We start from the raw sequence: 18,259 nt of genomic DNA on the forward strand, positions 1-18,259 counted from the left end.
TATAAGTGAGAGTCGGAATATAGATTGACCAGTAAATCGAGAGCTTCACCTTACAGCTCAGCTCCTTCTTCACCACGACGGACCGGTACATCGACCGCATTACTGCAGAAGCTGCACCGATCCGCCTATTTTCCATTCTCGAAAGTGCATTGCGTTTTTCCTCAGTTCAAAACCAAATCTCCTGCAGTCCATAATGTCTGAGTTAACCTGGCATCGTGACTGAGCAACTGCCCCATTCTCTGCCTGTTATTCAAAAAGACTTGAGTCTATTACAGCTCTACAGTATAGGATACTTTCCACAAGTGTCTTTATGACAGAGCCGTCATTTAGATCCATTGTTCTCTCTCTGCTCCTTCTGCCAATAATGCCACTGCAACCACTGAGTGGGATCTTAATGGAAAATTATATGCTTGTTGGCAGCTCAGTGTAGCAATACTGCAGTGACCCATAACATGTCATAATGAAATGGAAGAGGAAGAGATGGGAGAAAAAGAAATGGAAACAGTGCCTGCTCTTTTAGTAATTTTTTTTCATGCTGTGGTTTGAGGAGAAAGGAATGGTTTACACTTTGCTATTTGGAGAAGCTACAGAATTTAGGCCAAAAAACAACAACAAAAAAAAACAAACACATTTGTCAATGAATAGCTTGAGAATAAGCTTAGATTATGCTAATATTTCAGGGCCTGTGAATGAAAAATATTAACAAATATGATTCTACTACATCTGCTATCTAAGACTACTGACAGTACTCTAAATAGGAACTAATTTAACTCCCACTCCCATCAAGAATCTAGAAACAGTAGAGCCTTTTTCATTGTGTAGCCGCTATGATAATTTACAGTGAGTTTGCCCAGTAACAGCCTGTGTTTTCCTGATTCTAGCTTTAAGACAAAGTTGTCCACAGATGTTGACTGGACTTTGCAAGAGCACAACACAGTGTTGCCTTTGAGACCACAAGCACTTTGGGAGATTGATATCTCTTTCAACCTATATGCTCATTGATATCTGCAGCACCAGCAAAGCACTGAACGGTGTGTAAGGGAAAATAGAGAAGTAGAAGAGCTTGCTAAGGGTGAGCAGGATCAGATGGGTTGGCTCAGTGCAGAGTGATTTTGACATAAGATCCTGTCTCCTACCAAAAATCAGTGTTGGTTTCTTTTGAGTCCCACCATTTTTTAAAATATCTATTTATAGGTCTTCATCTTGAAGACAAGTCTCAAGAGGAAAAAAAAAAGAAAAATAAACACTAAAGGGGTGGAGGTACAAAGTGACCTCTGCAGCCTGCTCTTCATCTCTGCTTTAGAGTAGCAGAGCAAACTGTTGCACTTCATTTAGCTTGTACTTGATGTAAACCTAGTTCACCAAATTATTTCATGATAATTAACTCTAGAAAAACTAGGGGTTTTTGACTCTACCAGTGTGGACATAATTCCCTTTACACAGGCCAACCATGCTCGAAAGGACTCATGGTGTTTGTTATGGACAAACTGTGGCTATCACAGAAGTCCAATAACAAAACACCACTCGGGTTCAGATCGGGGGGGCCGTTCCTCCCAATCACGCCCCTCCAGGTGTCACTGTCGCTGCCCACGTGGGCGTTGAAGTCCCCCAGTAGAACAACCTGTCCCCGCCCCGAAGGCGCAGGGAAGCGCCCCTCTCATTCACCGGGGTAAACTCCAACACATGGCGGCTAAGCCGGGGAGCTATGAGCTAGCCCACACCAGCCTGCCGCCTCTCACCGCGGGCAACTCCAGAGTAGTAGAGAGTCCAGCCTCTCTCGAGGAGTAAAGTTCCAGAGCCCAAGCTGTGCGTGGAGGTGAGCCCGACTATATCTAGCCGGTACCTCTCAACCTCCTGCACAAGCTCGGGCTCCTTCCCCACCAGCGAGGTGACATTCCATGTCCCCAGGGCTAGTCTCCGTGTCCAGAGATCGGGTCGTCGGGGCCCCTGCCTTCGACTGCTGCCCAATCCACTGTGCATCTGCAGTGTCAAGTATATTTATAATCCTAATGGTTTTATACATTAAATTTTTCATACAGGGCTGCATAGTGGTAATTCTTTTCATGATGTGAGCAAAGGTTACTAGTGTACTAACAATACACACTTCCATTAATAGAAACTTCCAGACTACCAATATTTTGTTTGCTGGACTCATTCACCAGATATAAATGAATATTTTCTTATTGACTGGAGCCAGAAGTGTTTGTCAGAGACGATGCATGCTCAAAACAAGTGTGAGACTGATCAGTTTACCTGTGAAAGGGAGTAGTTGATTTGATGGAACATGTCATTATCATGCTCAGTCAAATTGTGGAAGCCAAACAAAATCCCAGTTTTGTGATACTGTTTATTATACAGTTCAGCATCAGTGACAGATTTTTATCCAGTTATTTTTAATTAAGAGGAACTTTTTTTTTGACTACTTCAGAGGCTGTCTGAAAAATAATTACCAGCTAACACAGTTGGAAGTAAACAAGTGATGTATACTTTTCATAGATAGGTGTGACTGTCATTAATCTTGCTGGCACAGAAGCTAGAATTTGGATCCCAGAATTGTATCATTTTGTAATGGACAGATTGTACCCATGGAGTCTGTAGTAGAGATTGTCAGACGGTCGTTCGGAAGGGTCAGGGAATGATTTAATGTAGGTTTGGGATGAGTGGTGGGGTAGGGGGTAATGAAGCCTCTCCATGTATCCCCTGGGGAAGGTCACTGCACAGCAGGAGTCCTGCTTCATCAGCCTGATGTCAGACAGCTGTGTCGAATTTATGTTTTACTGCTGTTTTAAGTGACCTCGTCTCACTGGTGAGAAGGCTGGTCTTATGCACACTGTAGCCTGCCCCTTTTTGTTTTATTAGGTGGAATACGGTAATGCACTCTAGCCACTCGCCACAGCCAGTGAAGCGGCTTTTACAGTCCTGCCTCAGATGTAGTCGGAGCACTCTGTGTGGAAGTGTGTGGAGGTGGTGCGTCCACCCGGACCACTGTTTGTCCTGGAGTACTGGGTCTCCATAGCTGGTGGGGGGGGGGGACTCCAGCACCCCAGCCTGAGGCTGGATCATGGGCTGTTCTGACAGCAGAGCGTGCCTTAGTGCTCCCTGCGCAGCACAGAGGGTAACTGTTTCTACACTGTTCTTCTCTGCAGTGAGGAATAGATGCAGATCTGGGGTAAAAAAGGACAGGGTGGAATGTTTTTGTTAATGTAAACTGATCAGTGACATGATGTTTGGCTCATCTTACTTGGCTATTTTCTCCTGTGTTAACTGAATAATGCAGGCTGAGTGTTGTAGTGTGTCAGATTGTTGATTATGAATTAGCCTAGTAAGAGAAGGGTAGTGGATGAGAGGTAAACAGTATTTGGCTCATCTATGTGTCTGTTTGAAGTCTAGAGGAGTGCTGCAGCTACAATGCAGCCTCCTCCTTACTGCAAGACTGAGTCAGAAAAGGAGAAGTAAACAGAGGCATATGGTAGGACTGAAAGCATGAAGTGAATGTGACGTTTCTTCTAACCCCCCTCCGACCCTTATCCATGCTAATGCTTTTTTTTCTTTATTTCCTCCTGCTCTCAAGTGCATTTGCTTTTGCCAGTCAAACATCAAATATCCTAGTATTGAAACAGGGTATTACCCTGTCAGAGCCTTCTATCTCATAGTGAATAACTCTTCAAATGTATAATGTGATATTTCCTCTGATGATTTAAGCTTGGTGCTGTGCTAAAATGAAGATCCCTCCTCTTCAAAGAAAAATCTTTATTGATGTTGTCCTGACCATGTGCATGACTGTTTATGTTGTTCTCTGCAGCGAGATGAAGAAACAAGGCAGTGCAGGGAGCTTTCTCAGGAGCTGGTCAACCTTCAAGGAGAGCTGGGTAAGTTCTGTCACCAGCTCTCACATTAGCTGTGTTCACAGTGGTTATCACCAATATACACACACACACACACCTGGTGCAGGATTTGCTTTTAGTACATCATTCTAATATGTTTTTAACCTTTGAATCATTCAGATGTTTCTATAGATAGTGAAAACAGTATACTGCATCTCTCCCATGTTGTTTAGTTGGTTGCTTGAGTCACTTTTTTGCTGCAATCTGATGGATTTATTGATCTTAGTCATCTGTGGTTTCATGTTGAAATCTAAGGCACACCACATTGAATTTAACTACAGTTATGTCATTTAATGTAATCGATCGAAAACGTGATCTTCATTAATGCTAATAAAATGCTCATCACAGTAGAATATCAGCACTGTACCTTGAAGTGGCTTGTGCTGCTATGGGTGAACTTTTCTTATTTGATAGATCTGATCGGTCAAAATTGTTAAATATTATTAAGCCCTGTTCTTGTTTGTTTTTAACCCATCACATAGATATTCCCTGTTATTCGTCCAGTTATTTGCTTTGTTCTCCACTGATAAGAGTAGGTACTTTATTGATCCCACAGTGGGGAAATGTCTGTAATAATCAGATATTTGACAAGGTGTACGTGTTTGTTGCTGAGTAGAGTGGAAGTCTGGTCTCTGACCCCACACAGAAGGCCTTATGAAAGCTTAGGGACAGTGACCATATTTTATGTCCAAGCCCCATTGCTGTCACACTGAAAAGGTTCACACCTACAGGCACATGCACACCTGTAATAAACAATGTTTGGACACAGCCCTTCTTATAAGTTTCTAATTAGATACAGTTTATTTCCTTCTGTGTGTCCCTGCCTGCTTCCCTGGTGATCAAGCTCCAATAAATTTAAGACTTGGGCTGCAACTGAAAGTGATACAAAAACACACCCCATGTAAAATTGCACATACGGGGGGGGCTCTTTCTACCATTTGCATTAATGTGACACTTCCAAACCCTATCACCCTGCTGATGGTGGACCAAAAATGCAGCTAACTTTAGATCACCTGGATCTTTCTTCCCCATAATGTATGAGCCACGAGTCCTTTCTGTGGGATGGATTTATCCTAGTAATCTTTGTATGACCAGGTCTCTGATAAACATTGATGTAGAATGCTGGGCTCCCTTTGAGCTGTACCCACACTGCATAAGGTGGATTGTCATGCAGAGCGCAGTGTTCAGTATTTAGCTGTGCAGAAACTGAGACTCAGGGACTTCATTTATATCCAGAATGATATCTAACCAGAAAAATGTACCTGCCACACATACGTTTGCAGAGCAGCATCTGGATTGAGTATTTTTTCCATCCTCCTATTGAAGTTATATATAGCTTCTTGTTCTAAATAGCGGTGGATGTATTGGCATACCATGTATCTGAGACCAGACCTTTGAGTGAAAATCACCTGCTAAGCATACAGCAGACTTTTGTTGCACGTAGTGCACAATAAAACTATTAGTGGCTTTGTTAGTGAGTTGAAGTCCACTGCCAGCTGTAGAGTATCAACAGTGTTTGTACACAGCCACTTAAACTGGAGATGCTGTAGGTTAGACAGTCACCCACTTCAGAGCAGATGTAAACACATGGTGATGGAACCACTTGAGAAATGTTGAGCCTGGATTGCAAGGCAAAAGTCATCAGTTACACAAACTGAAAAATGGCAAGTTACCAGCTGTGGAAAGGGGGAAGGAAAGCCAGACTTAAGAAATCATTACCTATGTTACAAATTTCAAGAAATTGTGAAAGAACTGAGACTTGTTAATGTACAGGTGACAGAAAAACCTGAATAAATGGAGCATGAAAATGACACGAATCAGATGCTATGAGTTCAGAGACTTGGAGAGTCAATGCCAGGCTGCACTGAAGCCGTTCTGGTGGCCCAACACTGTATGTTTGGGTTTTTTTTTTTATCTGTCACCTTTCTGTATATTCATCTGGCCACACATAACAGCAGTTTAGTTGTCATAAGCAGTCAAAAGCAAGAGGCGCCTCCACCGAAAGTCAGTTTTTCCATTTCTTTTTGGAGAGCATTGAGTGTCACACATGTTCATTAGGGAGGACTTTGCCAAACACAGCTTCCTCAGTGGACATATCAGATTAGGCAGTTACTAATACACTTTCTATCCTTTTTTTAAATGAATATTAGTCAACATAGCTGCATACAGTCACTAAACATTATGCAGATGTTCTGTCACCTTTTCACCACAACAAAATACTCTTTATTCCCAGTTTGCTCAGTCAATTTCTCTGAGCGCCTGGAGAAGGAGAAGGAGGAGTTGCGTGTTTCTCTGGAGGATGTACTGCAGAAACTGCAGGTGCAGCACCAGAAGGACCTGGCTGAGCTGGAACAGAGGCTGCAGGCCTTCTACCAGGATGAGTGGCACAAGATCAATCTCAACTACCAGCAGGAAGCTGACAAGTGCAAAACTTTCATGCAACAGCAGGTTCATCTCTACACCACCCTTCATTGTGATTTTGTACTGTTTAAATTATTTGGAAAGCAGTCTAGATGCTACTTTTAATGCCTCAGTGATAGCCATGGCTGGAGGCATTATGTTTTGGGGTTGTCTGTACATCCGTGTGGCCCAGTCTTGTGAATGTGCACATTCCTAGTTTTAAATGTCAGCTTGTTTGACACTTTGTCGCTGCCTAATACCTGACGCGGTTGTAATTATATCTTGTGTTCTGTTTCTGAAGGTGAGTGAGCTTAAAGCCAATCATGAAGCCATGAAGCTGGAATTGCAGAACAGCCATGAGGAAGAGCTGCAGTGTGTTAAACAGCAGTATGAAGCATCACTGGAAGGTCAGTGAACGATACTGAACCCAGCTGCTGAAACATTGATTCTCTGACTCGATGAAAGTGTTTAACTTTTGATTATTCTAACTCGGTTAACTAATGCATCTGCAATATAAAAACATTTTATTACATCATAATGTGAAATTGATGAACCATGACTTTTGTTCAGTTTGAGATTTCTGAAACACATCTCACACAATACCTATAAACCTTTCAGAGCTCAGGCAGGTCCACAATCAGGAGCTACAGTGTTTGGACAAAACTTTGAAAGATGCAGAAGCTGCTCTGTCTGTAAGCATAACATTTTATCTTTTCATGCAGTCACATGAGAGTAACTATTGATTTTCATAAACTAGTGTTAAAATAACTTTGAGTGGCTTTGTTGTGCTATGTGCATTCACAGGCACAGATTCAAGAGCTGTCTCTGGAGAACAGTGCCCTAATTGAGAAGCTAAAAGCAGAGGAGAACAAGAGGAAAGAGCTGGTTGAAAAGAGTCAGGTACACCTACCTGTGTGCTTATTACAGCAGAGATCCCCTTTTGAACATCTCTTGACTCCAGTGTTTGCCCCTGAGCATAAAAGATGGGAAACTGAAAGAAAAAAAATCAGTGTTTTATTGAAAGACTTAGTTTCTAACTGACCATCATTTTCTGTTAGGTCAATTGAACACTTGGCATTCTTTAAGAAGATGCATATAAAAAACATTGTGAACAGGAGTGGGTTAAACTCTGACATCTCTGTGTTGGCGACACCCACCCCAACCCCCTAAGAATGTAGGTTTTAATTTTCCCAGAGTGCTGTTGTACGGTGACACTGCCGCTACTCATCAGTATTAAGTGGCTGCCACATGCACATGGCCTTCTACTCTGGCACAGTAATCAAGATAAGTAGCTCACAATACCCTGCCACAGAGATGCATATTGACCTTGTGTAGTTAAAAGATGAGGAACAGTCAAACACTACCTTCATGCAGAGCACATTTGCTTGTCATTTTTATGTCATTGTGTATGGTGCTTAAACATCCACAGTTTGAGCCCAGGTCAGTGAGTATTATGTAAATGATGCATGGCACCCATTGTGTGTTAATGGGTTTATAGCCACATGACATTTTTAAGGCTTGCTGTATTTATGTGCTGATTTTGACACCTTAACACTGCCTGAACATTTTGGCACCACTTACTGTATTTTTCCCTGCAGAAGGACTCCCACACCCTGTATCTGGAGCAGGAGCTAGACAGCCTCAAAGTGGTGCTGGATATCAAAAACAAACAGCTCCACCAGCAGGATAAAAAGCTGATGGAGGTAGACAAACTGGTGAGACCTAGAGTAGATGAAAGTGATTGGTGGGCAGCAAGACAAGCACTGGTACAGGCATATCACTTGATCATGCGTTTTGTTTTTTTGTCTTGCAGACAGAGAAGAATGTGAAGTTGGATGACAGTCTTAAGAAGGTCCAGCAGGAGAATGAAGACCTCAAAGCCCGCATGGAAAGACATGCTGCTTTGTCTAGGTACAGGTTTACCCACTGTTCCTTTGTTTCCTTCATTCATATGAAATAAGTGAAACCATACTTTGAAGCATCTAAGATCTAAGATCAGTCTCTCTGAACCCATCACAGAATGGGTGTTGTAAACTTTAGTTTGAGAAGGTTGCCAAGCTTCAGTCTGACAGCTGAGAAAAGGAGTGGAAAACCAAGTTTTTGTTTTTAAGGTTATGTTTGGCAAGTTTCTATTTTTCTTACTGTGAACAAATCCCATGGAAAGACCACAGTCAACCATGATTTGATGTGACTGATTAGCCAAAGCCTCTATGTCTTAAAGCCAGAGCAAATGAGCAGAGTGGAGCGGTGAGACATTCCTCTCCTCGCTCGTGGAGCTGTTCGCCCACTCCGCTCCCCAACTCAAACTCGCACCTGGTCACTGCTCATTATTGCTCAGATTGTATCCACTCACTCCAAAGAGGGGAACAAATCTGCATGTATTTCACTTTTATCTTAAACCGTAGCCTTGCATCCCAAAAAGCAAAAGAACCATTGTTTTTTTTTGTTTGTTTGTTTTTTTCCAAAATGGAATTGATTTCAAATTCGTTAGGCCTGTGTAACCAGGAATATAACATGTAAAATTCAACAAATCAATGGACCTACTTAAATATAAATATACAGTGCAGCTCTTTGGGAACTCCATTACTGAGATCGCAACAGCCAGTTTTTTGACTGAAAAGTGTTGGATGACTGTGCAAGACAAATGCATTCTGGGTCGCGATTGTGCGTGCTTCTGGCTCATGGTGTGAGCGGTACCAGAGTGAAGTTGAAGCGTGACATAGGGTGACGCGCCCTCCTTTTTAAAGTTGTTCTGCACTCTGTCCAAAATCCGCTCGCTCACACTGGTTCTGCCTAGAGCTCCATTGTTGTCCTAAAACGTTACACATCCACTGTACCTGTGTGGTACGTTAACATGTTCTGTCATTATGATGAACATGGACACTGCAGCTTATTATGACTGAATCCCAAATAAGTCTGCTACCATAAATACTCATTTGTCCAAATTTGTATTAATCCACATCTGAAACAGAATCAAATCTATTACTTTTGTTTGAGTTGGTTACTATAAAGTACAATAACCAGCTGTTTTAGGAAATATTGCTTTTTTTTTTATTTTTGAAGTATTTAACAGGAACCCTGAAAGCATTCAGAGACAGATTAATGTATTGTTCATTAGGGTGATTTGAATATTTCCAGTTTTATCCTTCATGTATTTCAAGACAACATCTATAATTTAGTTATGTATTGTATTTATTCAGAATGGCTGATTTTCTTAAGGTGGTGTGACACCAAACTAAGTCAGGTAGCTGTAGTGCCTCAGCTGACTAGTTTAATTTTCCTCTAGTCAGTATTTCTGCTCCAGATAACCTCTAACATGCTGTGTTGATGCATTACAGACAGCTGTCCACAGAGCAGGCTATGCTGCAGGAGTCCCTCCAGAAGGAGTCCAAGGTGAACAAGCGTTTGTCCATGGAGAACGAGGAGCTGCTGTGGAAGCTCCATAACGGAGACCTGAGTAGCCCTCGCAAGGTGTCCCCTGCCTCCTCCCCCTCACACTCCAGCACCTTTACCTTTCCACCCCTTTCCCCCTCCCACACCTTCACCTCCTCACCCCTTACCACCTCTCACTCCCACACCTTCAGCTTTCAGTCACCTCGCAGCTCCGGCATGTTCTCCAGCTCTCCTGCCTCACCTAGATAACAATGTGCCCCTGCTTCCAGGAAGGACAACTGCTGCTTTGAGTTATCAGTCTGGAAGATGGAGCCATGTTTGTTTCATGTTTGCTTAGCAACTCAATAGCCTGCCCTTGGCTCCTGAAGGATTGGATGAACTCTGAGATGCTACAGACTGTTAAAGAAAAAAAAAATTGCTACTCAGCAGAACTTAAAGGCCACATTGTTCTTTACCTTTCACATCTGATACTATGGATGGGACAGAAAGGAAATCTCAGGACTTGTGTAATAAAACACTTATTTGCTTGTGGTTGCCTGAGGCTCGTCTTGCAGCTCAGCACACAAGCCTTGAAAATATGAATAGCTACAAATACAGATGACACTGTCCCTCCTCAGGATGCATCTTTATTATAAATGCATACAAAACATTGGACTTGCTTCCTGGACCCTTTCTCCCAGCTAACTGTAGGAGTGATGGCAGTCATATTAGTAGCATCCCGTGGCTAGTTAACTGGCTACAGTGCTGTACAGGCCTCTAAGACAAACATTCATTCTCATACGCAGGCTGTTCTCCTGCCTACAACAAGTTTCTTTTTCAAATTTTGGGATTTTTTTTTTAGAGTTTAGGTCGACATCGTTGACTTTTTTTTTTTTTATTATATACTGTCATCTGTGGCCTCAAGCATTTTGGTTTTCACATTTGTTAGTTTGTTTGACCAAGGGACCGATCTGAACCTTTGTTCATCTTGGAGTCTCGTCAGTCACCCCTTACTGAACCTTCTTCCTAACGTAGCTTTAAAGTTGGGGTCTTTGCAAAGAGTTGAACCAGAAGTCGCTTTTTTTGTGAATGTGAGATGGTGCATCTGGCAAATGTCTGAGTGTTCTGTGGAGTTTATTTCTGATGTGTTGACCCTGTTTGAAATATGCAATTAATAAAGTCTTGTACTAAAATAGTTGAGGTCAAAGTTTCAACAAGTTGCTGTATTCACTGTAGGTGAAGCTATTTCTGTAAAGTAGAATATTACAGGAACAGTTTTTCATGGAACAAGACAACGCCCCCGCAGCAGGTTTTACTTCCATAGAATCAGTGGATTGACATTCGTCGGCCTGTTGTCTGAGCTGAATGTCCTTCTGAACCACAAACATTAAGATCCAAAGCTAAAATAGTTCAAATCACCTAGCAAGCAGCATTCAGCACAGTGGAAACTGTGTGTTGCATTGGACCAAAACAAGTTCTTGGCCTGCAGCTCACATTCCACATACGGAGCACATTAGGATGTCAGCCTGGCACATGGTTCAGCTTGAAACCAGTTTCTCCTTCTCAGGACATGCTTCAAAACAAGAGCAAGTCTGATGGCTGTGGCTCTCTCCCTGCATCATTCTTTAACTTGATTTAAATGCATAGCGTTGGGGGTAACTGACATTTAGCTAGGTGTTCAATCCAACACTGGTTTGGTGTCCCCTCTTATCATAATGAGGCTCAACATATTTGACCAATACCAAAAATTTATCTCCAGATGCAACATAAAAAAAGAGCATCTATTTCATAAGCAAGTGACTGCTCACTGTCTGGCAGACTGAGACTCCTGTGGGGTATCTCATAAAGCATGTGATGAAACGGTTTTGGCTTTTCTCTGGTCAAATGTTTCCATCAATGTTTAATACATTTGAGGAAAACCTGGAAGAAAAGCCATACAAGTTATAACTCTTTGATTTCTGGAGACTGGTTGAGTTGTGTGTAGGCTGCAAAATGAATCCTGTTCTGAGTGTCATGGAGTGGTCCTGCCCTTCAGTGTTGCTCTCATTTGAAGCCTTTTAAGGTCAAAGTGAACCATTAGCCAAGTACACAGCAAAGCTTTATTTTAAGTACAATCAGCAGTCTAAATATACATCCATTTTATGTATATACATTTTGGTTTTATCCAGTCTCACTGTTTGGTGTTACTTATCAACACACTCCTTCCAAATGACTAACACAGTTATGGTGTCACGGCTATTTGGAGATGACGGTGACCGCCACGATGGTCTGGCCGTTAAGGTTTTTGGCTTTACAGATGTAGTTTCCAAAGTCGATTGTCTCCATGTCCTCTACAGTCAAGACGCTTTGGGAGACTCGTGTGGTGTGGCCCGTGCCTCTGTTCACCAGCCTCCAGGAAGTCTGGATGTGAACAGGGCGGTAGTTCTGCACAGTAGAACAAAAACACAACTTAATGCTGTACCATTATGTGATTGTTGGTGACAATCAGGGAAGACAGTGTTTAGGAAAACAAGTTTAAAGACCCCTCTGTTCAATAATGTGTATTATTCAGTTGAAAGTTTGACCTTCACTGTGCAAAATGATTCAGATCCACCTGTTTAAGGGGAAAAAGTTCCTGTATTCACAGCTTAAACAATGTACATACAAAATGATTTTGTGATGTCACAAGTTAGCCTGGAGCCGATCAGTCCAATATGCAACATACAGAGAAGTGCTATGAACGTTTGAAACCTTCAGTGCATATTCACCGAGGTTACATTTAAACAGCATACAGGATGGTGCGTGGAGGCTGAGTGCCACCAAGAAAATTATACATACTCACTGGCCACTTTCAGGTACACATGTGCAGGTGTATACACTTCAATGCAACACTTCTGCCTTAACATCAGTGTATGAAATTGTCAAATATATAAATTCAGTTATATATTTATTACTGACATAGTTAAAGGTGGTGGTGTACTGGACTACATTACATTCAGCGGTGCCCCTAATATTCTGACCCTCATGTATGTAGCTGGGGATAAAAATACACCTCTAAATATAATGTAGTCCAGTACAACACTACCTTTAACTATGATCTCAATAATTGATATAATTGATTTATACATTGATGGAAAAATACCGGACATAGCTTTCCTTCTTGTAACTGTTTGACTGCACAACATTTGCTCAGAGTATTATAAAAGGACGTTCTTTAGCCTAAAGAACAATTTCACCAATAACATTTTGAGCTTCATAAACAGATGTTAAGGTGGAAGTGTTGCACAGAAGTACATACACCTGTACAGTTGTATAAAGTAGCCAGTGAGGATTTTTTTTTTTAACTCTTGCATGTATATTTAAATGATTATAAAATATCAAGTGTCTTAATTTGTCTTTAATTTAAAAATAAGATCTTCAAAATACCTAAATGCAACTTTTTGCACAACATCTCACTATTACTAAGGAATAATAAAATTGAAATGCCTTTTAAAAATATTTTGCAAATACAAAATTTCTTCCTTATTTAAAAATTAATCTGGGATTAATTGCTATATTTAAAGATCAATTAAGTCTTTGATACACTTTCCTAATTTAATTATTTTTAACAGCATAATATTCTATTGGTCAATGTATAAACAGCTTTATTTGTTACTGCATTAATTGATTAACCACTGCCAAAGGTTCCCTGTCAGATACAGTATGTTAAATACCTTCATTTATTGCGTCATGCATTAGATTGCTTTTTTTTTGTCCATGGTGTATAAGTTTTGCTTAATTACTCCTTGTTACAAAATATTTTCTGCTGGGACAATTTCACTGATCTCAGCTGACACAGATTTATGGCTGAACCAGGTTTGAGCCTCTTACCTGACCAGGATAAGACCAGGTAAAGTTCACATCCACCTCTGGCTCCCCCAGCACTGTACAGGTTACGTTCACATTGTCACCTCCTCTCACAGAGGTCGAAGATGCTTCCAGACTCACAAAGGGTGGCCCATTAGGAACTGTCATCGGGAGAAAGGCGAACAGTGATTTTCTACATTTATATCCTTTTTATGTTGCAAAGCCTACCAGTTCAAATGCACCTGAGCAGTTCACGTTCATTTCTGTAGGCTTATATTTAAAGAGTGAACCATCGGTCTCTTTCTCTCCATGTGCCAGTCAAACATGCCATGGCAGCTTAATTTGACCAAGAGTTTCCATGTTGTAAATTCACCTCTCGTCCTCTTTCCTTATGAAGCATCAACAGTGTTTCCATTTCAAGTGCCTACTGTTCACATAAACCAAGCTCAGGAGTGTGAGGAGGCTTCTGACAGCTCAAATACAACGAAGCAAAGAAACCTGCTCTTGGTCCATGACTTGAAAAAAAAACAACCTCTGAACTGTGGTTCTTGGCACTTTTGTTCATTAAGGTGACAAACCTGTATGGTTGTGTTTGACCGTTAAAGGCACAGGAAAGCAGTACCACCATATGTTGTGTCGATTTCATTTTACCCAGTTTATGTACGCGTGTTGTGTTTGCTGCATACCTACCTTCCACATAGAGCAGCTGGTACTTCGTGGAGATCTGAGGGGTACCCTTTGTCGCAGCCTTGCAGTAGAAAACCCCCTGATGGTCTGGGCTGGGTTTCTGCAGGACAAACCCCTTGGTGGGGTCATAGGTCAGCAGGGTGGTGTTGGCCGTGAGCTCCTCTGGAGGGACCTCTCTGTGCAGGGACACCTCGGCCTGTGGGTCGGTCACACGACAGGGCACCACTGCAGGTCTGTCTGGGCGCAGGTACACGATCTCAAAGTGGATGGCAGAGGGCACGAAGAGGTTGCCTTTGTCTGGTCAGAGGAAAAGATGTGAGCTGTGTAACAGTTTTTAAACTGAAAATAGGATCCACAGGTGGTTTTCCCCCTCTATTACACTGGTGCAATGTTCACACAAGACACCAAAATAAAGACAGATCAACCTGTCAGCAGGCTGATCAGAGGTTTTGTGCTCTTTCCTGTGGAAAGGCCACTGACGCAGCAGTAAGAAGAATTTGGACACAAATTCTGACCTGAAACCCTGGACTGGACTGACTGAAGGCAGTCATACTTTGATTAAGATGAAAGCTACTGATTAGTTTGACTGCATGCTCTATCTTTACAGTTTTTCATGTTAATGACAAATATTCTCCACAGTTTCCTGCTTCTTGATCATCTCAATCTCAGTGCCATGAAATGTTTACACCACAACTTGCTTTGAACTAATATGGTCTTGAAAGCTGAAATGCTGATTGAATCCAATGTAGTTACAATTTCCAATTTGGTACCAAAACAGGGTTTACGGTTTTGTGAGCATTGTGGGACCTAAAAATATAAAAGTGAAACACCGACAGCAGAACGTGCACTGTGCTGCTGTTGGTGTCCTATTCACCTGTGAAATAAACGTAGGAGGCGTATAAGCGCTCATGGTCCTTCGTGCACTCCGTGCCATCACACACGATCACCCAGCAGCTGTAGGACCCCGTGTCAGCAGCAGAGGGTGACGTCAGGATCAGCTGACTGAACTTGTCACTCTGCCTGATGCTTGAGACAGGAAAACAAAAATATAAGACGTCACAATCACATCAGAGTGTAACGTGACAGCTTGTGGCTCCTGGCAGCACCTGAGGCGTGAGTCGTTGTAGGTGTCCAGGTAGGTCGGGTACGACCATCCGATGTTGCTGCCTTTGCAGCGCAGCTCCAAGTCCATCCCAGGAGAGAGAACTGTGCTCGGGCCCAGGTGAAGAAAGCGACCCTTTTCTAAGACCCGGATCAGTGGGGACTGGCGTTTCCCTCCACCATCCTTCACTTTGGGGCCTCGTATGTTTACCCGTTTCCCCGCTGGTCTGGTGACATCTTTTTTACGCTTTAGCTGTTGGCAGGCACCTGGGCGCGCAGACGCACAACGAGAAGACAGGGAAGAAAAATAATTGGGTTAACTGATATTTCACCAAGTGTTCTGTTACTGGCAGAAACAGCAGAGGGTCAGGCTAGATTCTTAGTGCGTTTCCTCCAGCTGTGACAGCAGTTGAACAGGAAGTGGAGAATCTTTGTTACTGGTCCAGAACCTCCTTCAGCAGACCGCTCTCCTTTTCTCAGTGGACACAGAACACAAACCAAGAGGAAAACTCATTATTCTGCAGTGTAGACCTTCAGTTCTGCCGTCCTATCCTTCAGTGCAGCATTAATGAGAGTTAATTAGAAACGCCTGTTGCATGTCCCAGCTGGTTTTAGTTGGTTTGCAGATACACTTTGCAAAAACCTCACACCACTTTCTTCGGCAGACATTTACAACTTAAAAGCTCAGATTCAAATGTTGAAGATTTGTGACAGTGAAGCCTGAGGACAGACAAAATGACTGATGAACAAAGCGTTTGTCATTTGTGAATGAACTTCCCATTCTAGCCCTCACAGTATTGGTACAACCTCAGTAGATATATCTACTGTGATCCTCCCACTACTTCCAGTTTACACTCCATGCTCTCATGATGAAATTAACAGTATTTTCCCCTCCATTAATAAATCCGTGAGAGATGCAGAGATGTACTCACCACTATGGAACTCTACCCAGAGCAATGCCAGGCTGAGCACAACCCAGAGCTTCATGGTGAGAGGGGCGACTGCTGTGCAAAGCTGAAGAGATCACGCTGGTTTGGTGAAGGGCTCAGTGTGAAAGGAGGTCAGGCTCGGAGTTTGGCTGGAACTCTGCAGGCTCCAGTTGCCCTGCTTAGATTTCCAGCTCCATCCTCGTCACAGACTCAGAGGAAAAAGGAAAATAACTCCCGAGTCTGTTTACTTTCCCTCCTCAGACCCGAGGAGCAGAAACATGTACTCTGGCGCCCCCTGCTGAGTCTGACTGCAAATCGCATAGGTTCATAATTTTCACTCTTTACACACCATATATAAACTGAGTTTAATTTTTCCCCCTGAACAACATCAATGTCAATGTTTTCTCTTAAGGTATAATCATCAGAAAAGTAACTAATTGACATCACTTAATGGGGATGTGGCCATCTTTGCAACCTGTGAGTACATGGAAGCAGCAGTTTTCTGCCACTTGTAAATCATCCTTTAATTAATTAATTACTAAAGAAATAACACAAAAGGCATTTTGTCATGTTTTGAAACAGTTTTTGAAGTATTCTTCCAAGTAACAGACAATCAGGACAGAAAACAACCTCCTTAAGGTGGGCAGAGAAAACTTGAAACATTAAACACACTGGAAAATACAATTGTTTTTGTCTGTGCAATTGGTAGCAAGTGACTACATCAGGTTCAGTCAAGCAGAACACCCATCTCACTCCTGCAGAGACTGAATTAGATTCACATTTCCTTAGACCACTGCACCGCACACCTCGACCAACCTTAGCAATCGGTTACCAACACCATCAGTATGTGACATTTTGCAAAGTGCAGGATTTCTCCACATAAGATGCTGTAAAACACTGGCAGTACAGGTGAAAGATTCGACAGCAAACATTTCTACTTCCCACTCACAGACTCTTACAGCTCAGTATGAGAAAGACGCTGGTGGCTTCTACTAGTCCAAAGAATGTAAGATCTGAATCTTCATGCAGTTGGGCACAAAATGTCTCTTCAAACTGGTTATGAAGCAACACTGAACATAAAAAAATGCCCATTTCACCATCTCATCTCAATTATGTGTTAAGACCAACCTTTTGATATATAGTACTTAACTTTTTTTGTACTTGTTATGAGGCAAAGTGAGCACAATTTCATGTAGGGTATATTAACAACATGGACCTGTATCAAAATATCATCATCTGATAGAATGAAAAAAGAAACTACAAACACTGAGTTGAGCTCTGTATGAAATAATCTAAATATTCAGATTTGTAAGTGTTCATAGATATAACACACCCGAGTAAAGATAAAATGTTATCCTGTGCTGAATAAAGCCACAACAAGGACAGTTAAGACAGATATGGTTTGGTACCTAACACCTACAGGACTTGTATATTCATCATGTATAAACTGAGTTGTCATGACATGCAGATTGCCTATAAAACTATGACATAATGTACATTGGTCTAAATGTGTCTATGATCTTTTTGTATAGATATTGGTTTTACACACATGCATGTGAAATAAAGTAGTCCTAAAATACAGGTTGACTAGTCAATGACATCTTTATCCAACCGTTGGTCCGTTTTCAGCGTTGTACTCTTGTGTCAGAGACCAGCAAGTGCTCCCCACAAACTAACATGGTTTACAATACTGTACGCAACTCGCGTATCAAAATCCAATAATATTCTGAATCATTAAATGGATAGCACAGAAAAACTTTACATTTAAAAACTCTTCTATACAAACCTGCCTAAAATGTAACAGAGAAAACGTGAAACAGAAAAGTTTCGCTGCAGCCTTTCACTGACTGCTTCAAACTATGTACAGTATTGTTCAAAATAATAGCAGTACAATGTGACTAACCAGAATAATTCAGGTTTTTAGTATATTTTTTATTGCTACATGGCAAACAAGTTACCAGTAGGTGCAGTAGATTCTCAGAAAGCAAACAAGACCCAGCATTCATGATATGCACACTCTTAAGGCTGTGCAATTGGGCAATTAGTTGAAAGGGGTGTGTT

At 41.9% G+C, this 18,259-nt stretch overlaps 2 protein-coding genes across 7 annotated transcripts in view; one reads left to right on the forward strand and one right to left on the reverse strand.

Moving 5' to 3' along the window:
* Positions 1–10,851, forward strand: part of mtus1a (microtubule associated tumor suppressor 1a) — a 32,888-nt gene extending 22,037 nt beyond the window's left edge. For 5 of the 6 annotated variants that reach the window (XM_020595574.1, XM_020595572.1, XM_020595570.1 and 2 more), the window contains 8 exons: positions 3,803–3,869; positions 6,118–6,332; positions 6,586–6,691; positions 6,903–6,976; positions 7,089–7,184; positions 7,883–7,999; positions 8,098–8,195; positions 9,623–10,851. In XM_020595574.1, the coding sequence (XP_020451230.1) occupies positions 3,803–3,869; positions 6,118–6,332; positions 6,586–6,691; positions 6,903–6,976; positions 7,089–7,184; positions 7,883–7,999; positions 8,098–8,195; positions 9,623–9,926 (1,077 nt within the window). In that variant the 3' untranslated portion in view covers positions 9,927–10,851. Of the gene's footprint in view, positions 1–2,908; positions 3,116–3,802; positions 3,870–6,117; positions 6,333–6,585; positions 6,692–6,902; positions 6,977–7,088; positions 7,185–7,882; positions 8,000–8,097; positions 8,196–9,622 lie in introns of those variants that run through there. The other variant, XM_020595575.1, reaches the window with a different exon arrangement.
* On the reverse strand, positions 10,555–16,722 carry pdgfrl (platelet-derived growth factor receptor-like). Its single transcript, XM_020595577.1, has 6 exons — positions 16,202–16,722; positions 15,275–15,536; positions 15,043–15,194; positions 14,172–14,465; positions 13,506–13,642; positions 10,555–12,080 (listed from the first exon to the last, which is right to left on the reverse strand). Exons 1-6 carry the CDS (start codon positions 16,254–16,256, stop codon positions 11,892–11,894), a joined length of 1,089 nt encoding a protein of 362 aa, XP_020451233.1. The 5' UTR covers positions 16,257–16,722; the 3' UTR covers positions 10,555–11,891.
* Between the last annotated feature and the right edge of the window lie 1,537 nt (positions 16,723–18,259).

The sequence above is a fragment of the Monopterus albus genome, unplaced genomic scaffold (assembly GCF_001952655.1).
Source record: "Monopterus albus unplaced genomic scaffold, M_albus_1.0 scaffold27.1, whole genome shotgun sequence".
NCBI classification, from domain to species: Eukaryota; Metazoa; Chordata; class Actinopteri; order Synbranchiformes; family Synbranchidae; genus Monopterus; species Monopterus albus.